A 25244-nucleotide genomic window follows, 5' to 3' on the forward strand; every position below is an offset into this window, starting at 1 on the left:
AAAAACACGAACAGACAAACGACGCAGGAGATAGGGGGGCCGGGTACGGGGTAGTGTTAGTTTCGCCGGGTGGGGGGGGGGGGGGAGGGAGAAGAGGAAATGATCAGCAAATAGAACCCTTAGTGCAAGCGGTTATTTAACCCATTGTACTAGGCCAACTTTCAAAGAGCTCTCAATTAAACCCAATCACCACTTTTCCCAGAATCCCAAAACATTTTCATATGACAAAAAAGGATGCAAAATAAAAGTCTTTACATCTCTCCTCTTCCCCCCCACAACCTGGAGAAATTAACACTACAGGAAGATCTTGAATTGTGTATTGGACAGTAGAATGGTTAAGGTACTGTCAAACAATGACTGTTGAAAATGCAGGCAGGCGCATTTGTCCAGCAATGACACCTTCTGAAATAAAGGTTGACAGATATCGAGTGTCATGGTTTTTAAGCTTACAACAGTTTCAAGCCAATGACATCAACTTTGATTCATCCAGAAGCAGTGTTGCAGGAAGTGGAGAACAGTAAATGTAGCTAGATTATGGATAACCAGCTTTACAGCAAATAGCTGTAGTTCCATAACTGTCACTAAAAAATTCAAGGCAAAAGTGTTAGTATTTAATGTGGCAAACCATTAGGTAGAGACCTAAATCCAGTCTCTGGCATCTCAAAAATCATCCAGATTTAACTAAACTAGTCAAGATTGAAGACAAAGGGTACCACCAATTAGCTCTGACTGATTACAAGAAAATTTTATTTGACTTGTTAAATGCTAGTTGCCAAGTCTAAGTAGAGATTGCAGTAAATTAGAAAAATAATTTAGCTACCATCCCCAAAGGTCAGAAGGGATTTTTCAGCTGCTATAAATTTGCTTAAGTGGGATCCAAACAGCCTCCAACTGGATATTCAGATAGTTCTACAATGAGGAACTCCAAGCCACTTACAAAACTACTTGTTCAGTTGCAGGATAGACAGCTTGTTTTCAGCTAAAGCTAATTTACAAGCTTTTTCCAAAACTGAGTGCAGCATGGATCCAAGCAGGTTCTATTGGTCATCATATGGGACTAGTACACCAAAAACAAGCAATCCTATTGGAGACCTGCTCATGGATTAAAAAGCAGATGGAAGGAACCATGAAGCAATTGAATTCTTCCATATACTGGGCCTCTGGAAAGGCAACATTTGATTTAAAAACCAAAAGAACTGCAGAGTCTGTAAAATCAGGAACTAAAATGGAAGTTGCTGGAAAGGCTTAGTTGAGGAATGGTCATCAGACCTGAAACATTACTGATTTTTTCCTTTACAGGTGCTGCCAGACTTGCTGAGATTTTCCAATTTCTGATTTTGTTAAACATTTGATTTAGTGTTGCTCAGAGGTCTTGCTTGAGCAACTCCTCCAGTCTCAGCTGATATCTACACTAGTTCTTGGTGACCTAAAAATTTTAATTGGGTCTCTTGAAGACAAGAGCAGCAAGGCAAGAGGAGACAGAAGGCAGCAGAGCACTCAGCTGCTTTTGCCATGCAATTAGATCATAGCTGACATGCATTACTCCAGATCAGAAAGTACAGGTGAGCTGGTTTTGGAGTGTTGTTCAGGCCAATTTAAATTCAGCACCATAACCATGGAAAAAATGACAACACATTGGCACAAGACTACAGGGCTTTACTGGAGCTTTCCAAAGGGGAGTGAGATGCAAACCACTCATCATGAGCTTCTACACTGAAGGATGTAAAATTGAGTTACTGTAATCCCTGATTAAAAAGAGAATGTAATTCTCTTAGTAATATTAGCTATTGGTGTACCACATTTGAAGAGTACAGGAACAAAAATCAAGAATTGAAATTATTGGAGTGCAGAAAGGAGCACATTTGCCAACTAACTGTACAACTTGTCAAAAAATATGGCCATTCATTACACATGTAAATTGCTCTACTCACTAGAGATCAGGATGACAGGGAATTCTCACCTGTTTCATTTTTGCAAGTTCTTTTCTTGTATTCTCATCATTTCTCAAATCCTTCTTGTTTCCAACTAGAATTATAGGCACACTTGGACAAAAATGCTTCACTTCAGGTGTCCACTTTTCAGGAATATTTTCTGTGGGAGAGTTATTTGGTCAGTGATTTTCAAAGTTGAATTTTTCTACAGCTAAAATACTATATAATAGATTATACAAATAACCTGGATAATGTAAAACCAATGTTATAGTATGATTACTGGTTAGAATTACTGCCAATTATTTAATTAGGGAGGGGGATTACAATGCTATTAGGCAGGAACTGCAGAGCATAAATTGGGAACAGACATTCTCAACAAAATGCACAACAATGTGGAAGTTTAAGAGCACTTGCTGCAAATGCTGGAAAGGTTTGTCCCACTGAGGCAAGAAGGAACCTTGGATGACAAGACATGTGGAACATCTAGTCAAGTGGAAGATGGAAGCTTAAAAGGTTGGAGGAAACAAAGACGGGGTCAAGGGTTACAAGGTAGCCAGGAAGGAACTGAAGAATGGACTTAAGAGCTACAAGGAGACACAAAAAAGCCTTGGCAAGTAGGATTAAGGAAAATCCCAAGGCATTCTAATGTGGGAGGAACAAGAAGATGGCTAGAGTGAGGGTAAGGCCAATCAGGGATAGTAGAGGGAACTTGTACATGGAGTCAGAGGTGGTGGGGATGTCATTAATGAATACTTTGCTTCAGTATTCACCGGTGAAAGGGACCTTGTAGTGAGGACTGATATGCTCAAACAGGTTGTTAGGAGAGAAAAGTTGAAAAACGAGGACAGACAAGTCCCCTGGGCCAGACCGAGATATACCCAAGGTTTCTACAGGAAGTGAGGGAAGAGATTGCTGCACCTTTGGCAATGATCTTTGCATCTTCACTGTCCACTGGAGTACCACCAGATGATTAGAGGGTGGCAAAGGTTATTCCTTGTTCAAGAGAACAGGGATAAGGGAACTACAGACCAGTCAGTCCTTTCTTCTGTGGTGGGCAAGTTATTGGAGAGGATTCTGAGAGATAGTATTTATGATTTTGGAAAAGCACAGTTCAATTAGAAATAGTCAGCATAGCTTTGGTTGGTTGGGTGGGTGGGTGGGTGGCAGGGGGGTTGCAGGTCATGCCTTATTGAATTCTTTGAGGATGTGGCAAAACATCAAGGTGAAGCAGTGAATGTGGTGTATGAATTTTAGCAAGGCATTTGATAAGGTTCCCCATGGTAGGCTCATTCAGAAAGTAAGGAGGCATGGGATTCAGGGAAATTTGGCTGTCTGGATACAAAGCTAACTAGGAGGATGGTAGTAGATGGAAAGTATTCAGCCTGGAGCTCTGACTAGTGGAGTTCCACAAGGATCTGTTCTGGGACCTCTGCTCTGTGATCTTTATAAAAAGACTTGGATGAGAAAGTGGAAGGTGGGTTAGTAAGTTTGCCGATGACACGAAGGTTAATGGAGTTGTGGATAGTGTGGAGGGCTATCTTCGGTTGTAATAGGGCATTGACAGGATGCAGAGCTGGGCAAAGTAGTGGCAGATGGAATTCAACTTGGAAAAGTGTAAAGTCATTCATTTTGAAGGTCAAACTTGAATACAGGGTTAATGGCAGGTTTCTTGGCAGTGTGGAGGAACAGAGGGATCTTTGGGTCACATCCATAGACCCCTCAAAGTTGCCACCCAAGTTGATAGGTTATGGCAGCGTATAGTATGCTGGCTTTCATTGACAGGGGACTCGAGTTTAAAATAGCTGCAAGGTTATCCTGCAGCTCTATAAAACCCTGGTTAGATGACACTTGGAATATTGTGTTCAGTTCTGGTCATCTCATTATAGGAAGGATGTGGAAACTTTAAAGAGAATACAGAGGAGATTTACCAGGATGCTGCCTGGACTGGAGGGCAAGTCTTGAGGAAAGGCTGAGGGAGCTAGGGCTTCTCATTGGAGAAAGAGGATAACAGGTGACTTGATAGAGGTGTACAAGATGAGGCATATGGGGGGGGGGGAGGAATTGCCAGAGACTTCCCCCCAAGGCAGAAATAGCTATCACAATGGCATAATTTTAAAGGTGACTGGGCGAAGGTATAGGGGAGATGTCAGAGGCAGGTTCTTTACACAGTGGTGCGTGTGAAATGCAATGCCAGTGATGGTAGTAGAGTCAGATACATTAGGGACATTTAAGCAACTCTCATATAGGCACATGGATGATAGTAAGATGAAGGGTATGCAGGATAGTGATCTTAAGGGTAGGATAATAGGTCAGCACAAGTGGGCTGAAGGGCCAGTACTGTGCTGTATTGTTCTATGTTTGATGCTTCTATAGGCAAAATATGAAATCCAAACCTACCCAAGCTGTCAGGACTATCAATTGAGAAACACATTAGAATAACATCTGTGTCAGGGTAGGAGAGTGGTCGGAGTCTATCATAGTCTTCTTGTCCAGCTGTATCCCAGAGTGCAAGTTCAACCTGCAGGGAGGGCAATTTATCATTTTAGAGCACATGTTATCCATCCTACAGATTTAAGTTTACTTAAAAAGTAAGCTCAATGAATATACAAGCAACAGTAATTTTGTAATTTCCAAGACTCAATCTTACAGCTCATTTACCACTGGACTGGCATGGCAAACAAAGGAGTTATATTCTCTTGGCATGTAAAGACTTGAGACATTGCATGAAGCATTAGACGACTGCAGTAGGGTCACCTTTTGAGTAGAAGGATAGGTTGAACCAGTGGCTTTGCTCCCATTCAATGGTTCAAATCAAAGGCCTTGAGCCCACTCCTCCCCTAGCCCTCAAAATATGCTCCAGTTCCACACCTGGATAGGTCCCCATTTCTACAGAAGCATTTAAATTAGCTAGTCCTAGTATCTTTGCCACAAGCTCAACACAAAGTAAGGTTTATAGCTTAAAATAGGAATGCACATTTCACTTAATAGGAAAGGATAAACTAGCTACAACATTAACATGCAACAGGCAACTACAATTCAGGACTCAGATTTAAAAACAAGTCTAGAGCAGCAAGTCTGGCATTTGTTGGCAATGACGTGCCTTTATCCAACTCACCTGTTTGCCATCCACTTCAATGTCTGCAATGTAGTTTTCAAAGACAGTTGGTACATAAACTTCAGGAAACTGATCCTTACTGAACACAATTAGAAGACATGTTTTGCCACAAGCACCATCTCCAACAATAACCAACTTTTTCCGAATGGCTGCCATATCTAGAGAGGATGATAAAAATTAGTAAGACCCTGGAAAGCTAAACAATGGAATTACCAAAGAAAAATGACTGAAAAAAGCAAACCAGTTTAGAGGAAGAACTGTATTTCTATCTGGATGAAGAGTGTTTATTTTTGAACTTTCTACAGTGAGGGAAATGAGTCACTATTTTGCTTGTCTTCATGATATAGACACCAAACATCCCAAAGAGAAGTAAGGTGCTGTTGGGTTAAGCGATCCTGTAACAGTTCCTATTGAGGATCTGAGTCTCTGGCAATAAAATGGAACTGAAGACTGACAGATCACCAGGATCCGATAGCCTGCATTCAATGGCTTTAAAAAAGGAAATGGCTACAGAAATAGCACAGGCATTGGTCAAGATATTCTAGAACTCAACCAAGGGCTCCAGTGGGTTGGAAAATTGACAGTGACGTCCTGTTCAACAGCAGAGCAGGAGACAGGAAAGTTATAGGCTAACTGGCCTAACATTTGTCATTGGGAAAATGCCATGATACATTATCAGGACATTTAGAAACATTAACAAAATCCAGAGTCACAATAGTATTATGATTCCAGCTGCAGTTATTACTGGACAGGTCAGATACCAGGTTGAAGCTGGTTTGATAATTTTTGTTCTTCAGTGGTATCTTGCTACAACATAGGCATGTAATGTTGCTGGTTATTGAACTTTTAAAAGATGTCACTTGTGTCAACTTTTAGGGTGGAACAAGTGGATGCAGAATACTGACAGGAAGCTATTCTACAGTGATAGGGTTACAGACAAGACTTTTTTGAAATAGAGAGTTGACTGCTGAGGAATGGCAAGAAACAAAAAGTGGTGAAACCCAGACAGATCAGCCACAATCTTGCCACTCTGAACTTTAAATAGCCCTTAGACTTCTGTACTAACACCTCTAGTGTTTAAAACTAATTCTTAAAGTTGTGGGTCACTACATCTGCCAAACACTCAGGACTGCTCAAAATTGAAGCTTAAAACAGGGTTAAGTTATGAAGATGCAAAGGAATTCTATAGAAAGCAACTGTCTGGAACAGTCTATCCCAGACAGTTGCAGAGGCTGGATCACCGAAAGCATTCAAAGAGATGGATTTCAAAAATCAAAGGGTTGAGGAGCTGGCATGAAGAGTTAGAAGCCTGATCTGCCCAATGATCTTGGTAAAATGCCAAGACAGGTTTGAGGGACTGAATGGTCTATTTCTGTCCCTATGTTCTAGTAGGCAAGAAAATTACAAAAAGGCAACATAACTCAAACTCCTAAATTTTCTATTGCCACAGACTTATGTAATTAGCTGGGTCTGTTTATTGCAGGCCTGAAGTCAAAGCCTCTTGAGGGAAGGAAATTCAAGTCTCATTTGACTATGCTTAGGTTTGGCAGTGATATTCACAGCTTACAAGCTCCCAAAATGACTGCAATTAGGTTTTTTGAAGTGGTCATTTTGTTTTTGAAAAAACCAAACAAAAATACAGCACAGGAACAGGCCCTTTGGCCTTCCAAGGGTATGTCCATACATTTTGCCCTTCCACACTAGAAGTGTCTTACCCTACAGGATCTATCCTTCTACTCCATTTTTATAGGTGTAGGCATCAAGGTGCTTCTTGAATGCTGTTATTATCTGCTTCCACCTCTGGCAGCAGACTGTCCCCTTTGTGATTGGGATGTCTCATCTCAACACCCTGCCCTGAACTGGTACCCCCTAGTAACTGACCCCTCCACCATGGGAAAAGGCCTCTCTACTCTATCAATGCCATTCAGTCTTATAAACTTTTATCAGGTTGCCTTCAACCTCCTGCATTCCATTGAAAACAAACCATCTAACCAACGTTTCTTCATAGAAACTATCCCCAATATTAGGCAACATCCTGGCAAATTTTGCCCCCTCTCCAAAGCATCCACATTGTTCTGGTAGGAGCAATGACCAGAACTGTTTGCAATATGAACTACTGGAAGTAACGGTAGTCAATCTGTAAACATGTTAATGACATTAATCCTTTGACAGAAGAAAACTGAGTTATTGGCCAATATACCAGTGAATTCCCATACTGCTTCCTACCCATCCCTCAATGTCCAGAGAAAAGTTAATTTAAATTGTCTCCTTTCATACTCAAGGACAGAGTCTACAGATTAGCACTAAAAATCAACAGTTACACCATCCAGAAGCAGCCCCCGCAAGTTTCTCTCATCTTACTATGTAGTCTATTTTATTCTCAGAAGAGACCAAATTTTTCAAGTTACAGCTGTGAGTCAGAAACACCATTACTTATGGTGTTAGACCAGGAACAAGTGCTGGATTTCAGGAGATATATGCCAACTCAGCAGAGGGAGGATCACCTGATCCAAGCAGCACCAGGAATTACAAACCTTCATACCTATAGCCAAGAGAAGTTAATCTTCCAGGAAGTAATTTAATTCCACTGTTCCATCTTTAACCCCAGTGCAAACAGTCACAGCTGCATAAAGAAAAGCTCAGTGCCAATTGTTTAAAAAGCATTTTAACTGAAAGGCAAAGAAGTTCTGCTACTCCTTTAGTGCAAGCAATTTTGATGGCCCTGTAGTGAAAGGCTAGAGGTGGAAAGGTACTTCAATTCCAATAAGACCAGGTGGTAAGAAAAGTTGGCCATCCTCACTTATTGCCAAGCATGTGGCAGTTGCTTTTCACCGTCAGAACAATTGCAAGAACTGGTAAGGGGAATATTAGGACATGTTCATAGTCCTTGGGATAGTCCAGGGTCCACCAAGTTCACATTTAGTTACAGCAATAGACAATTAAACTCAAGTAGATAAAGTCTGAAGGGAGGGGTAAAAAGTAAAGCTCATGTTTCTTAAATCAAGTAGCTGTCAATTGCTCAATGAGTACACATAGGGTCTAGCTCAAAAGGCTTCCTACAGTCTAACCATACCATTTAGAATAATTAAAATTAACCTTAAATTATTTGCAGCATCTTCAAAACTAAAGAAAGGCATGTGTTTCTTGAGCAGGGAAGAGAAGGCAATACCTAGCAACCCATACCTTTATGCTGGTTAATGCAGAAAAACCTTTATGTCCAATTAAGTCCCCTTTATCCCAGAGTTTTTTGGGAGTGGGGGTGGGACTCCAGTCTATGGGTATAGTATGTCCAGGGATGATGGGAGTTCTGGGATTTTGACTGAATGACCCAAAACTAAAAGGCAATAGTTCCAATCAGGATGTTGTGTAGCCTGAAGGTGCAAGTTGTGTTCCTGTACATTTGCTACCCTTGTAATGCCATGGCATTACAAGTTTAAAGGTGTGGTCAAAGCAGCCTTGGTAGGTTACTGTAGTGAATAGTGTAGTGGTACATTGCTGCTACAGTGGGTTGGCTGGACAGCCAGTTTGCAATGCTGAGTGATTACAAAAAAAGTGTGGTTCAATTCCTACACTGATTACCACACAAGACTCCTTCTCAGCCTCTGCTTGCTCAAGGTGCCCTCAGATTAAATCACCTCCAGTCATCTCAGAACACTGCCTATGGCTTGTTAGGCCCATGGCAACTATACCTTTGTATGCACTCTAGTGGAGGCAGTGAAATATTGAAGATGCTGCATTATGTTCCAGTCAAGTGAGCTGCTTAATACTAGATGGCATCAAGATAGATTAATCTTAGACCTACACTAATACAGACAAGAGGTGAACATTCCATCAGGCTCGATTTGTGCCTTGTATGTGCTGTAGATAACTGGTGACTATAGGATTAGGTTCACTTTCTTTCCTGAAGACAATAGCTGCTCAAATGCTGACAATTTGAAGAGGTGGTCAGAATTTAAGCATACTAAAAAATAGTAGTCTCAAACAGCCAAAATATCCAACTCCAGTTAAAAAAAATACAGCAGGATAAAATAAACTTCAGCTACAAAAGCTACTGGTAATGTAGATTGCTGATCTATACCAAAAGGTTTGATAAAAACCAAACCAAGGATGATGCAAGAAGGCAGCTGTACTGAGGATTAGGATAAAAATCAGTGTTACTGAGGAGATAGAGTGAAACCAGGCTGATGTGCTGGCACAGGGAAACCCTGCAATTGGAGGATTTAAATTTGGACAACTACATGGAATAGTTTAGCCAAAACACTTCCTGCGTAACCTGCAGATAACCCAACTCCCAAAGCAGAAGTAAGAACACCAGCCGGCCAAGTCAGTTGCCTTCTTCACTGCAGACAAGGTTTTAATTATGTAGTCACGAAACTGGCCAGGCCACAAAGATTTTCCAGTCTTACAGTAAATGGAGAATCAAGTTTGTTTTGGATTGCAGCCTTGCAACAATTCCAACACTGAATGTTCTAAAAAAATACTCACTGGTAGCCACATCTTTACAGATCAACCCTCAAGGTTTCCCTTCACATTGCTTGTAGAGGAATTTAATGACAAAAAACTTCCAGTGTGCTCAGGCTGTCACAAGTAATTTCCATCTCAGTCCACAACACTCCATTTAAAAAAAAGGCCTCAATAAAGCACCCTAGCAGATCACAATGCTCATCATGCAAGCTTCTCAAAATAAAAAAGGAGGAAGGGTTAGGTTCTGAAAAACTCAGCAGTCTGAAAGCTGCCAATGTAGCACCCTTAAAACAGGAGACAAAAGCAGGCTAGTTAGCTTAACATTGTTGGGGAAAAAGGCTAGTGTCTTAATGGATGCAATAGCAAAGCATCTACAAATACATACGATCAAGCAGAGACACCATGTCTCCATGAAGGAAAACTTATGCTTCAAATAAATTCAAATTCTTAGTAGTAACAAGATAAAGGGGAATACCAGTACATTTCGATTTCCCAAAGTAGCTTTGTGCACAGTATCTCAAGAGCCCATTGTTTTGGGGGTAATAGTTACCATTGCAGGTTTGGGGGAAAATAGGTTAGCTATTACCAAGAGATGGGATAAAGGGAGCATTTTCAGGATGGCAACTTAAGTGAGGTACTATAGGGATTAGTGCTAGTGCCACTTAGCCTGACAAACTATCACCAAGCTTGTGGATGATAACTAGGTGGGAAAGCAAGCAGTGAGGACAACACCAAGCTGATGGATACAGACAGGTTGAGTGACCAAACTTAGATGGAACATAACATGCAGTTTGGCAAGAGAGCAGCTGAAATGTTATTAGAGTGTGGAAAACCTGCAGAAAGCTGAAGTACAGAGGAATGGGGAGATGCGAGCTTTACATTATGCAAGTGTAAAACATGCATTAGGGAAGACAAATAGAATGTCAGCCTTTACTTCAATGCAAATGAAAAAATAGGAGGTCTTTCTAAAATTATACAAGGCAGTGGTTAGACCACATCTGGAATACCGAACACCTTTGGGTTGCTTAAAAAGGAAGTTATACTGCCATTGGAGGTAGTTTAAGATAATGAAGAGATTCATTAGGTTGATCCTGGATATGGAGAGAGTCATTTTTAAAATGAAGGAAGGCTGAGCCTCTACACATTGGAGTTAAAGTTAGGTGACTTCATTGAAAGGCAATAGCTTTAGGGGGCTTGACCAGGTAAATAGTGAGGGATTGACTCCGCTTGGAGTCTAGGATTAGTCAATGGCATTCCAATGAAGGGTCACTGGACCCAAAACATTGATTTCTCTCCAGATGCTGCCAGACCTGAGATTTTCCAGCAATTTGCTTCAGATTTCCAGCATCTATGCTTTTAAAAAACTCCAAGTAATGACTCAGCCAGTTAGGCCAGATGAGGAATCCAGAAGGTCTTTCAAATTCTTTATTGCAAAAAAGGTTGAGATTTTTATTCCTTATGGAATCTAGGAATATGGGGAAAGACAGTAAAGTCAAGAGTCAGCAGATTGATCAGTCAATCATTTGAACAGCTGAGAAGATCTGATGGACCAAAGCCTACTGCTGCTCCCATGATGACAGGATGCAAGTGGAATATTGACAAGATGGTGGTTGCAATGCCACCCAATGTCAATTTGTACATGCTTGTAGTCTGCATCTTAGTGCACTAAGTCAGAGTTTAGTTTTTAAAAGTGTATTGATCAGATACTCAAAGCCCACGAGTAATAGTTGTAACTGCACATTAAACTAGTGTCAAATAGACTAGCCATCTTTTGCTAACTTGGATTAGTTAGTACACTGCAACTCACCAACTGGCATCAGTTAAATTAATGCCTATTCAACCTGCTTAGCAGAGAAGAGCTCCCCAGTCTCAATCTGTGCAAGTTAGAAATCTGGAGCAGAGGCAAGGATGTCATAAAATGGCCTCAGCACCTTATACCACGACAAGAGCTGAAGTAGGTTATTGGCCCACCTAGGCTGCTCTGCCATTCAATAAGATGACAGCAGAGCTTCACTTTCTTGCCAAAACTTCATTCAGGTGTGGTCTGACACATGCCTTGTACAGTTTTAGCCAAGCATTTTTAATACTCCAGTCTCTTCAAAATAAGATCAGTCCATTTGCCTTCACCATTACCCACCAAACTTGGCAGCTAGCTTTTTGCAATTCATGCCCCTGCAGCACTAGAATTTCAGGGTGCTGTTCTGCAGTCTCTCCATTTAAAGAATATCCATCTTGCATTTTTCCTGTTAAGTGCATAACATTTGATTTTCCCATTATAATTACATCTGTAATGTTTATGCCCACTTAACCTCTATCCAGATGTCATCATCCTCACTACCTGCCTTTCCACTCAAGTTATGTGCAAACTCATTTCCATGGAGGTTGATACATTAATGAGGTGTGCTCCCACTGTTCTTGTGACACTCCATTAATCTACCATCCTGAAAGTACCTTCTAGCCCAAATGTCTAGTTAGCCAATCTTCCATGCTAATCACTACCTCCAACACCATGGAGGTCAAGTAGGCTTGTGCAGTACCTTATCTAAATTTTGGAAATCTAAGTGTAATACATCTACTGGTTCTCCTTTATCTATGCTGCGTGCTACCTCAATGTAATAAATTTGTAATGCACAACTCTTCATTTGGGCCACGCTACTCTACTTCAATGTATTATGTACTTAATGCTCTATTATATCCTTGATAATACACCAACATTCCCCTCCCCCCTCCCAGTGACATTAAGCTCACTGACAGCATGACCAACATGAGGGGAATTTGCACGAGTGATGATTATGTTGGCCATCCTGGTCCTTAAATGATAGTGGTCATTTGTTGAACATTTGAAGCTGCATTGCATGTTGTAGATGGTCCACTGCTGCTGACATCAATACAAGGCAGTGAAATTGTGCATGCGCTGTCCACCAAGCAGGCTCTTATAGACAAGACAATTAAAGTTTGAGATGCTGGAACTACATGCATCTAGGCAAGAGGAGAGTATTGCATCACACCTGGCTTGTGGTGGACAGACTCTAGGAAGTCAAGTTACTTGCTGTGGAATTCTTAGCCTCTGGCCTGTTAAAAGTAGCTATTATTATATTGCTAGTCCAGTTCAAATTCTGGTCAATGATATCTCCCAGAATGTTGACAGAGGGATTCAGTGATAGTGTATAACTGTCAAAGGGCAATGGTTAGATTTGCTCAGGTCATTGTTTGGCATTTGGAATGAATGCTATTTGCTGGTTGGTCCAAGCCTGGACTGTGCCCAGGTCTTACCGTATTTGGATAGTAACTACTTTAGTATCTGAAATCAGAAAAGGGAACTAACATTGCCACTTCTAAACTTAATGAAAGGTTACTGAAGCAGCTGATGTCTGTGTTGAAGAAATAACTGACGAACATTTAGTGATACCCAGAGGATGAGAACAGACTTCCAAAAACCACAACTATCTTCCTTCAAGTTTGGGGTACATGCCATCAGGATTATTGCCAAAGTGTTCAAGACAGTCTCCAGCCATATCTTGCCATCATATGAAGCAAACAGAATTGGCTGAGATACTGGTGATGCTGCATACCTTTAGGAGGTAGAGACAGCATCTCCAGCTGACTATGGTGCAAAAACAAAAGGATAAAGCATTTGCAACAATGTCGGTGATATTTGTGGAGACACCTGCAGTAAGATGTTGGTCAGTGACTATTCACAACTGGATATGGCAGGGCTGCTGAGCTTATATTGGATCAGTCAGTTGTGTTTAAGAGTTTTGTACTTGAATTGCTGCTTTGAATATTTGGCATGGGCATAATCCTGTTTTGCAGCTTCATTAGGTTGACACTTTGGTGCTGCTACTGGTAAGGTCACCTGCACCCTTCATTGCAACAGGGCTGATCCCCTGTTTAAAATTTGAGTTGAATAATATACCAGGCCACTAGTTTGTAGAAAAATTCTGGTGGCCCACAGCACCTTGGGGATACCAGAATAGAATGTGCAATTCAAGTACACATCTACACCATTTAGTAGTGGCCACCACACAAGGGCACCCTCAAATAGCCAAATCCCATCTTGACAAGGTCTTTGCGGTGGTCTCAACAGGCATGGACAGATGCCTCTATAGTAGGCAGATTGACAGTTGCTAGAGGTCAATCATCTCAGCGCAGGATGAGACTTTAGGAGCTCCTCAGCAGTGTCCTAGGCCAAAACATGGCATGAATATAGATTTGACTTTACCAAGTAGTCAACTCAAGTATTTGGGTGCTATCCTTGGCATCCTCTCCTGCAGTCATTGAAGCTGGGTGGATCATCTGGTTTGGTGAGTGAGTGAGGGCTATGTTGGGCCATGACCAATAAGGTTACATGTTGGTTAACTGCAGTTTTGCTAATGGTAAACAGCACTTTCTGGATGTGTTTTGAATCTGAATTTGATAGTGGTCATGCCGTAATACAAAGGCTTTGTGTTGAAAACAGGACCAACTCTTCCAAAGAGTGGAAACTGCCGATGCTGGAGAATCTGGGACAAGGTGCACAGCTGGATGAACACAGCGGGCCACGCAGCACCAGAAAAGCTGGTGTTTCAGGTCTGGACCCATCTTCAGAAAAAAGGTCCAGACCTGAAACGTCAGCTTTCCTGCTCGGCCCACTGTGTTCATCCAGCTCTGCACCTTGTTATCCTAGTCTTCCAAGCCTGCTTAAAGTGAGGAAGGACATGTTGTTTATGGTTGCACAATGTTCAGTGCAATGAGACTCAAAGCAGCCCTAAGCCACATACACCAAGATTGGCACAGTGTCCAGGGTTAGACCAAGAAATGGAAATTTGTGCCACTAGGCAATGATCTGAACAGTCTAACTATCACTGAATCTTTTAAAATTCAGAGGAGTTACTACTGAGCAGAATCTGAACTGGAGGAGTCATAAATACTGTTGCTTCACAAGTAGCTCAGTTGTTATGAATTCTGCAATAAGATATTTATTCCTGAACTCAAAATATCTACAGGTTTGCCATCTACAAGTGGGAAAATATGGCAGAATACTCACTTACCTGGTAGCTCCAGTGAGAAGCTCAACATATTCACCCTTCAAAAGCACATGCATCTTGCAAGTGGTACAAGTTAATGCAAGTGTATAACTCACCAAGGCTCTTTGAACAGTCCTTTCTAGCACAAGAGACAGGACAGATGCATGGAAACATCACATGCAAATTCCCTCCAAGTGACACCATCTGGGGCTAAGGCCTTGTACAGGAAACTGGACTAGTGTAGGTTTGGCAGTAGTCTTAATGGGCCTAAGTGCTGCATGATTCTATGGACATCCTGACAAATTATTGCTGTTCAACTGTCACTGCAAACTCCCTCACCAACAGCAGTGGGTATCTCTATACACAAAATGCAGAGAGGTGGTGAGCTGCCTCACTGAACAAGTCACCAGAGCAAAGTGAGAGGATTAACAACATTGGACTAGCCAGCAACACCTACATCCCATTAATGGATCAAAGACCGAAACAAACTGTTTGAGTCCGTAAAATGGAACCACAGGAAAGTCACAAATCAATAAGTCCAACAGGCATGGAAAATCTAACGGATGGGCACAGTGCAGGACCAAGGTAATCCTTTTGAGTCAAAGGCCTAGCATCTGTTCACTTTCACAGGGGAATGACCCAGAAAGAATCAGGAACCCAGGTTTGATTCCACTCAGATGACTGAGTGGGGTTCTGCTGGGTGTTCCAGTTTCCTCCCACAGTCCAAAAATATGCAAGTTAGGTGGACTGGCAATGCTAAATTGCCCATAGTGTTCACAGATGTGGGGGGTTAGGTGCTTTAGCCATGGGAAGTGTGGGGTTACAGGGAAAGGATCTGGGTGGGATGCTTTGAGGCAGTGTGGACTTGTTGGGCCAAATAGCCCGTTTCTACATTGTAGGGATTCTATGATGATCGGGCTTGGCAATGCAGAAGCAAAGTGTCAAGTCCATCCAATAAAGTAGCTAAGAGAGAAGATTCATAAATTTTAACTTGCTGAGACAACTTTAATCCAAGGCATTTGCTACTGTGCACTATTTATAATTACAGAAGCAGGCATGGTGCAAGTGTTCAGCAAGGTTGGGAATGATCCAACTATTACAATAAGCCCTGCAAACTGCTGGTACTAGTTATCAGACAGACTAGGACTACACAAGTATCAGCATCTATATGGCTGTACTTAATGAATTAACAATAGGAAAAGTCAGTACAGTAAACAAACTCTTCTGGATCCAAGTCCATCCTGTCTACAAGAACTTTGTTCTTTTAATTCCCAGCAAGCTGCTTAAGTAGCCACCCAACAAAATCCAGTTGTCCTATAGCTTCACTGAGCTCAAAATAAACAGCCCTGTATGTAAGGTGGCAAGACCAGGGAGCAGTCACATTGCATTTTCATGGTGACTATAGTTGACAATCCTTTCTAGCATTGGTCTACTGGCTTGAAACTAAATACTCTAGTGGTCAAATGACAACTTCCAATTGGTCTGCAAAATTGTTGCCTGGTAATGAGGTTCTGATTTCCACAATGACAAATCCTCAGTCATTGCTGCTGACAATTTGAGACAAGTGACTGATGCTGTTCTTTCAGAAGTCTTTGGTGATAGAAATTTATATTGTGACAAAGTGCTGAATAGATATGAATACTTGGACAGTTGCTCGTATGATGGAGTTGCTGTGTCAGCATTTATATGGTTACTCTAGTCTAGGAATGAAAAGTTGGCCAGGCCACAGCTGTCAAAAATGCCATGGCACCTTTAGTATCCATCCGAATAGCACCGATTTACCACTCAGACCAAGTGGCTCACTTAAAGCCAACTGACCCATAGGGTAAGCATGCTAGGGTCATGTTCATCTTTCTCTAAAACCTGTCACATCAGGCACTAGTTGGTTAACTGCACCAGATACATGGCTTGCAGCATTCATAAACCAGCCATCTCTAATACTGCAGAAATAATCTACCCATAATGATACTGTAGGAAACCATTACAGGCTTCGGAGACCGTCCTGTTTTCATCATAGCACCTTTTGCATTATGACATGACCACCATACCAAATCAGACATTCAAAACAAACATCCAGGTGCCATGGGCCATTAGCAGAACTGCAATTAACCAAACTAACTTTATCGGTCACAGCCTAGCATGTCCCCCACTTACCAAACCTGGTGATTCACCCAGCTTCAATGAGTGGAAGACAGCATGACAAGAATAGCACCAAATACCCAAAACCTGGATAGGTTTCTACAGTTTAAGGGGCTCACTAAAACAAAGTACAATTAAAGCAGTTAACAAATTTAGATCTCAAACTTACATCCCACACGGTCTCAAATTGAGATGCATCTCACAAAATTAAGAACAGCACTACTCCATAGTAGATTATTAACTACAGGATCATTTAAGGACCAAGACCTAATTCTTGTACCAAGATCGATCAATAAGAGGTCACCTAGCTCTTGATTAGATGGAGGTCATTTAAAGTTCACAAGTGATTATTATCCTTTATTGAATTCTGAAACTCTACTCAAAAAAAGTTGTAGCTTCATACATGTACTGATCTTGGACTGAAGTCCTTCATGAACACCAGGTCTTTCCTCTTGAGGGACACTTCATTGAGCAAGGGATCTGATTAGCTGTGAATAAGAATCCCCATTTATCCAAATTCACTTCAATAACTTTCAGTTGTTTCAGCATTTCTAAACATCCCCAACTGTAAAGATGAAGTATAGCAATAGCTATAGGGCATCACCAGGTCTGGCAGCATCTATAGTGATAACCACAATTAGCATAAAGTCTGTTGACCCTTTGAAGGTCACTGAATTAAAACATTAAAAAAAACTTTCCAGAGATGCCACCAGACCTGTTCAGTTCTTCCAGCAACTTGTTTCAGATTTCTTGCATCCAGTGCTGTATTTTATATTACTACAGGTTTTATGGAATTCTAGTGGAAGTCAGAACATATCTATAAATAGTACTGAAATCATTTGGATACAATTCAAGTTCAATTCCAGCACTAAACTATTGAAAAGTTCATCGAGAACAAGATTTAAATGTTACTAACCAGCCTTAAAGTAGGGCAACTGAAAAATAAAAGCTTGTAGTGTTGTATTTCAGTTGCCCTAGACAGCAAGTCCCACCTATGCATTTCAAAACGAAGAGATAAGCAAATTGTCACTCAAATATAAGCTGGATGCATGGTACAAGTTAAAATACGTACCTCAGTCACAAAGTACAAGTCAAGACTTCACAAGTTAAACTATAAAATACAATAATATGCTGCTATAATTCAAAGTGAAGCCATCAGCTTTGATATAGCATCTAATGCAAGATGAGGAAACTGACAGGGAAAGGTCAATTGAAACTAAACTTTTGATGTTATATCTTCCCCAACACAAACCTTCTTGTACTCTACAAAGGCCAGCAGCCTCCATACCTCACTGGAAGTGTTAGAAAATGGAATTAGTGATTCAAGGGGCCTCTTGAGGGTGGTAGTGTCACTACCCCTGAACTGGGAGGTCTGGGCTCAAGGCCCACTTGTTCCAGGTGTCTAATGTCACCAGGTTGATTAGAAAAATAGGTTAAGTAAAAAATTAAGCAATTAAATGTGTTGTCAATCATCCTCAAATAGGGACAATTATGGGATAGCAATAAGACTGGTTTGTTTCCTTCCCTCCAAGAGGGATTGAGAAATTTCTCACCAAATATCACTAACTCAGCACACATTGGGGGATAATCTAGGACCTGCTGGTTTATGGTTCCCCATGATACTAGGCAGCTACAATGAATACAGCCTCTGGTTTCCACTTTAGCTGGAACTCCAACCGCACAACCCAAGCTGAGAATGGATCAACATTTCTTCCAATCAGAATCAGCACAGGGACCTGTTCAACCCAGTCAAGTTCTGAAAGACCATTCCAATTAGTCCTTGCTTTTTGTAGCTGAGCAATTGTCAAATTGCTATCCAACTCCTTTTTAAAGTAGATATTGAATCTTCAAAAAGATCCATCGCAGGCTGAGAACAATGGATGACAATTAAGAAAGTGACCCTGATTATTTTGCCAATTTGGCCCAGGCTGCTGTCAGAGACAAGGGAAGAAATTAGAGGCTTTGACCCAAAGTTTTAAACTCCAGTCACAGGGGAGGTGCAAGAGGGAGGAGGATAGCTGATGTGATTCCACTTAGTGCTTTGAGATACAAGGCAGGGAATTACAAGTCAGCAAGTTTCACATCAGTAGGAGGGAGCCTACTGGACAAAATTCTAAAGGAGAGAATTAATCTCAACTTGGGAGAAACATGGTTTGATCATCACTTGGAGATGTCCCACATGGGAGACAAAGGTAAAGCACATGTGATCCAAAACTCAGCTTAGTGGTAGGAGATAGGATGGTGGCAGAAAACAGACATACCATAGGGATCAGGGCTAAGTGCATTATTCTTTGTGACTCGTATACAAGAAAATGTGGGGCCAAGCGGCTGCAGATGACAAAGATTGGCCAGATGGTTGACAGCAAGGGAGAGTCTGGAGTCAGATGGAATTTAACCCGAAAAGTGAGGTCATGCACTTTGGTAGTAGTAACAATACTAGAATGGCCAGACAAGTAAGCTCAGGAAGAGGGATTTTGGGTGTTTGCCCACAGATCCCTGAAGATTCCAGGGCATGTTCTGTGTTGTTTAAGGTAACATTTCATTTATAGCAGATTAGGAGCAGGGAGGTTAGGTTGGAGCTGGACAAAAAACCTTTTGTTAAACCCTAGCTGTGCACAGTTCTGGTCACTGCACTTTCAGAAGGATCGATTACACAGTGGGGCAGGGTGTCAAGGAAATTCACCAGGACGGTGCCCGAGTTGAAATAGTTTAGCAATGAAGAGGCACAGGACAAGCTCAGGTTCTCTTAAAAAAATAAAGAGAGAATGAATGCTAAGAGGGGACCTACTTAAGGTGTACAAGGTTAAAGGCATTGCCAGGAGAATTGATAGCAACTGTCCCCCATAGTTCAAGAGGTATAATTAAGGTAAAGATTAGACAGATGAGGATTATTTTCACACCAAGGGTCTGGAATGCATTGCCTGGGAGGGTAGGGGAGGCAGGAAAATTCCAACTTGATATAACATTCAAGGCTATGGGCCAAATGCTGGAAGCAGGCACTACAGTCATTTTTGTTAGTGCAGAATAGAAGGACCTTTTCTATACTGCATGATCTTACCTTAAAGACTAGTACCTTCTGGTTACCAACCTCATCAGCAGATAGTTTCTGTTGTAACCCTTCAATTTTGAATAACTATACAGCTTTTCTTAACTCTGCACAATACAAGTGACTGAAAATTAAGACTAACAGTTCAGTTTACACCCATGCTTGTGAAAGCAGAACACAACTTTAACATTTGTCTTGAAAATCAGTAGAGTTACACAATGTGTATCTAATGATTTCACTCATCTCCACAACCCCACTCAACTCCATTTCTTTTGGATCCTGTAATCACATCTACATTCCAGAACGTCCTCAAAAAGGTTTAATTTTGACCACTAAACCAACTCCATTTTAAAATACACTGCTGCCAGATGAGAATTATTCACAAATACCAACATAGTCTCATTGTAACCCACTACAACCTGACCTCACTCCCACTCTCCCAACCACATACATCTTTTAACTATTTACTCCACTCAAACTTCTGAAGAGTCAAATAATGCTGCTACCTAGAACTAACCTCAAAAGTTGTCACCATTTAATCCTTTCAGAAGAGGATGGCATCTGTTTTCCTATTCCCTTCAGTTGCATTCCAGGCAAAGAAGTTAAAGTAGGCAGCTTATATTTGTGTATCCATGCTATCCCTTGATGAGGGACTCAACTTTAATAGTGCTAGGTAATTAGCCATAGGCCACTAGGTACCGTGTCAGAAGCTAGCAGCTGATTAGGTGACTTGAAGGACCATTGTGCATTAAAAAGGGACCTCCCTGAACTACAGGAACTGAACCCTTTTGGGCTTTTTTGCTCCACACTAAGCTTTCCAAGATGACCACATCTCACTTATGAAAAAAGCTCATTTTTAATTCTAATTCAGTCCATTTTGTCAGCATGCATTAAGGACAATTGATAAATATAGGTCACTAAAATCTGCTTAATCTGGTAGCAACCAAGACTACAAAGAGTAAATTCTAACAGTAATTAGATTTTCAAACAAACTGCTTTAATCCAAAGTGGGGCCCTTTTAGAGAACCTGTTTTGTAATTTCACTGCAGCAGGAACTGACTAATCAACCTTTATCCATTGCTGGCACAAACATCCATTTGTGTTTCTGCATTTGTCAAACTTGCTTTAAAAAACTTCACACTGGAAAGTTTAAAAAGCTCCCTTCAAGTTTCTCAATTTTTACTCAATCTTACTGACATATGGTTTAAGCATTGGCAGCACTCGGCACAATTTGCCATTATTCACATGTGAATGGGGCAGTGTCAGTAGCCTTTTATTGCTGTCCACTCCAATCCTGCCAACTGACACATACTTAGTCATCAGTTGGAACCTGAATTGATTTCTTTCCTCTTCAGCCATCGGCACAGGGACCATTCACACAGCCAACAAGCACTGCAATTGGAATCTGCTCTGACTAGGAACAGACATTTTAACAAAACTAATTGGGGTGAATTAGTTTTTAGGAAATCCTTGCACCTGAATCTGAACTGTTGCATTAATCTGAAATGGAGGCCAGCCTTTTAGGATGGGAAATCCAAAACAATAAAGCCTTTAGTAACTTTCCAGGGTGGTAAAATTAAAAGAAATGGTCAGACAGCCCATTTCCTTTAACAAAGGCGGGGAATTCCACAGCAACAGGCACACTGACCCCACCCAACTATATTTGTAACTGTGCACTCACCAACTGGCTGACAGTTACTGGACTGCTGCCATTTCTATTCCAGAAACCAAAATTCCTACAATAGGAGTGCACCCGCTACAAAATTCAAAAAGAGAAACAAGGCAATTGACAGGACAGATATATTCACAAGGGACAAATTTACAAGGCTGTTCAGTTATTTTCCTCCTTTGAGGACTCGAGCTCAGTGCAACACCAGGAAGACAACTCCCAGTCCTCCCAACAGCCCCTGCCAGAACAGCTTGCAGAGCAAGCAGCACTTGTTCCTTTAGAGGGACTAGACAAGGAAAGAGGGGGCCCTCCTCTGCCAGACATCTGATGCCATATGGTGGGTTTCAGCCATGTGTACAAATAGACTACTCTTCTGCAATGCATTTGTATGAAATATAGCCACCAAGTTGAGGCTATATTTCACCAATTCACAATTACTTTTTCAAACCTTAAACTTGCGTAGACACTTTACTAGTGTTGGCTAGGTTAAAAAGAGTTACAGGAATTGATAGCAAGACAGGAAGAGCCAGAAGCCTACAAACCTGGAAAAGAGGCAAATTTCTAACAAAAATTTGAAGAAAGGAAAAAAATAAGACAGTTGTACCAAGAACAGAAGGGCAGTGGATACAGTACTACAGTTACAGCCCCAAAAACCTAGAATTTGAAACTTACTTCAATCTAATAATTTGTGGGATACGAGAATGCAAAGCCAGTTGTTTAAACACCTAAAAAAGGTACTTGAGGATTTAACCAGTCTGCTATTCCATATCCAGTTTGGTCTACATAAATTTAGTTTCAGGCAGCACAGGTGGCTATTCTCAATGCATGTGAAATGGGATGAGCAATGCACCAGGCACCACCTGCAGTCACTCACTCCAGAAATGGGGCAGAGACAGCTCTGCATTAACTGAGATAGGAATTAAAATACACACAAAGATATTTAACCATGGTTTGAGATTTGATGGGTTATGGTCCTGCAGGAGCAAGAACATGGTTAAGGAGATTGGGAGGCCAGCAAGAAGATGCAAAAATTATAACTGGGAGGCAACTAAACCATGAGTTTCAACAGCTGAGGGGCCGAGGTGGTCAATATTTTGCAATAGAAACAAGCAGTCTTAGATAGGATACAAAAGGTCTGAAGGTTAGCTCTAGGTCAAGATAACTGCTAGAATTACTTCACTTTAAAAGAATCAAACATTTTAGAGTTCCTGACGATTACATTGTCCCATAAGTAGTAAAAATTGCCTAAAAAGGGAACATGAATCTGCTGTGAATGCTTTAGAGCTCCCATATTAACTAGGAACAGTTAAGTGTGTCAAATGGTGACCTCATTGTTATAATTTGCTGCTTTACTGCAGAAAGCGAGCTATACCAATTACCTCTATTTTGCATGTCAAGCATTAAATATATTTGTATCAGTGCACAAACTAGACTTTAGCACAAAACACTGTACACATAGTTAGGGTCAGATTGATAAGTGACTGAATTATGTACAGTATTTTAACTTCTTCCTGTAGGAAAAAGACATCACCTGCAATGCAAAGCAGAACACAAAACAATGCAAATTGTATCAGTAGCCGAAGGGAAAATTCAAACTGTTAGACAGCACAACTTCAACCTGTAAAAAACCAAAAGAACTGCAGATGTTGTAAGTCAGAAACAAAAACATAAGTTGCTGGAAAAACTCAGGTCTGGCAGCAGCTGTGAAGAGAAGTCAGAAAGGGTCACTGGACCCTAAATGCTAACGATTTCTCTTCAGATGCTGCCAGCCCTGCTGAGCTTTTTCCAGTAACTTCTTTTGCTTCAACCTGTAAAGCATTTGCCCTTTGTAAACTAGGTTACTGATGCCTGAATTTAAGAGTCTTCTCCAACTCCTTTAGGCTTCAAAATCCCTGCACTCTTCCTACCCCGAAGTCTTGTATGTGTTCACATTGCTCCGATATTGGTGACTGCTTTAGTTAACAGCCAAGGCCCTAAGATTCAGAAACTCCTGATCATCTTTTCAAGTGTCTTGACCAAATTTTTGGTCACCCACACTAGTGTCTCCAAAATTATTCCTGCCAAGCATCTAGCAGAGTTAGAACTTTCTAAATTGCTAACTACACAAATAAGTTGCTTGCCAAAAGATCTAGATTTAACTATGTGCCAATTGCTGTGCAGTAACTCATACTAGAAGTGAACACAGGTATGGGTAGGAGAGTTTGCAAACAAAGAACAAAAAGCTAGTAGTGCCCTTACCCCAAATTCCTCACCTACCTTCCTAAGGAAGGGCAACTAGATGTCAAAGACCAGGAATTTCTACTCCTCCGTGCTAGTCCAATTTCTACCCGATCAAACAAGCTGAAAACAAATCCCTTAGCCAAAAAAAGTGACAGATGTTGTGATCAAGCCCTAACCAAGTCTCTACAGCTCATTCAAGCATGCAAGGAGACTAATATTCTAAGCATTTCCAACAATTCCTCTAGGGAAGACTTCAAAGACAACCTGGCTGACAGTTATTCAGCAAGGTTCCCAAAATGAACTTAAGTAACTTTGTTGCCAAGATCCATTTGGCAGATGAATCTCCTGGACAATGTGTTCACTACCTACCTCAACTTTATTATAATCACAATTTAGAATGCAACCAAATCAACTGCATTACAATTAGCAGATTATTCAGGATCCAATAATTGAACTAGATACTCAAGGTTCACATTTATATCAATGCAGAAAAGCAACAAAAGCATGAGCTAAAGACCAAGTCACCAAAAGTATACAAAGGTGGGTTTTAAAGGTTATTCCAGCCAAAAGGTAAAATTAGACAATGATGCAAGAGGTCAGAAGGGATTAGGGGTAAAGAAATAGGGCAGGAACAAAGCTACAAGGATTTGAACAGCATCCAAGGTTTACACAAAGTCAGGACAACCTACTTTCCTTAGAGGGATCAAAACCAGAAATAAAAGACTTAGAATAACTGATGCCAAGGAACTGGAGGCAAATGCTTGAGGGGGGTGAAAAAAGGCAATAATTCACTAACAGCACTAGATCAACTGAAGTACTTTCAACAATACTTAGCAATGGACCCACACCTTCCATTTTCAAAAAAAAAAGCAGCTTCCACCAACTAACCCAAATCTTTACCAGTTTCTTTTTCTTTCCCAAAGGAATCTGTCCCATTTTGGACAAAGACAACTATTCACACCCAAAACATTTATACAAACAAGTTACTTCAGCAAGGACAGCTGAATCAAGACTTATACCAGAAACCCTCTTTGCTGTCACTAGCCAAGGGTTTAGGCTTAATTTGTCAAATTGAGTTTAAAGCATTTTGAAATTAATAAATCAGCAAGAGGTTAATGACATTCTCAACTCAGGATTTGAAATGCAATAACTCAAACCCTCAGCAAAAAAACTGTAAGCACCCCCTGGGAAGCCTACAACCCCAAAATACACTCAACCTCCCCCTCAACTTACTTCCAGCTACCCACTAGTGTTCAGCTCTTCTTCCAAGATCTCAAGCCAGTTTTCTCCCACCGCTACATTTTGCCTCCTATCTCACGCCTGCTGAGCCAGCCAGCTTTCCGACCACAGCCTACATCATTCCCTCTCTCTGTTGAGGAAGATCATGTATCCGACAATTATACCCATCTCTCCAACACCTCCTAAAGAATATAATAATAATAATAAAAATAATAAAAAAACCCCAGAAAAACAGCCTCCTTCCTCACCCCTTTAACAAACCTCCTCCCCACCCCCCAAAGTCAAGCAGCCCATTACCTCTCCCCTCCCCCCACTTATTAAACACCCCCTCCCCCCATTCCATTAAAAACCAAACAGCCTCCCCCAACGGGAGCAGTTGCCCTTCCCTGGTTGTTTTCGGTCCCTCCCTCCCCCG

At 41.2% G+C, this 25244-nt stretch overlaps 1 protein-coding gene across 1 annotated transcript in view; it reads right to left on the reverse strand.

Moving 5' to 3' along the window:
- rhocb (ras homolog family member Cb) overlaps window positions 1-25244 on the reverse strand; it is a 30450-nt gene that overhangs the window by 4695 nt on the left and 511 nt on the right. Inside the window, exons 2-4 of the mRNA XM_020514391.2 lie at window positions 5047-5204; window positions 4329-4449; window positions 1961-2091 (exon numbers count right to left, since the gene is read on the reverse strand). Of these exons, the coding sequence (XP_020369980.1) occupies window positions 1961-2091; window positions 4329-4449; window positions 5047-5202 (408 nt within the window). The 5' untranslated portion in view covers window positions 5203-5204. The remainder of the gene's footprint in view (window positions 1-1960; window positions 2092-4328; window positions 4450-5046; window positions 5205-25244) is intronic.

This window comes from Rhincodon typus, chromosome 25, assembly GCF_021869965.1.
Source record: "Rhincodon typus isolate 14 chromosome 25, sRhiTyp1.1, whole genome shotgun sequence".
NCBI lineage: Eukaryota > Metazoa > Chordata > Chondrichthyes > Orectolobiformes > Rhincodontidae > Rhincodon > Rhincodon typus.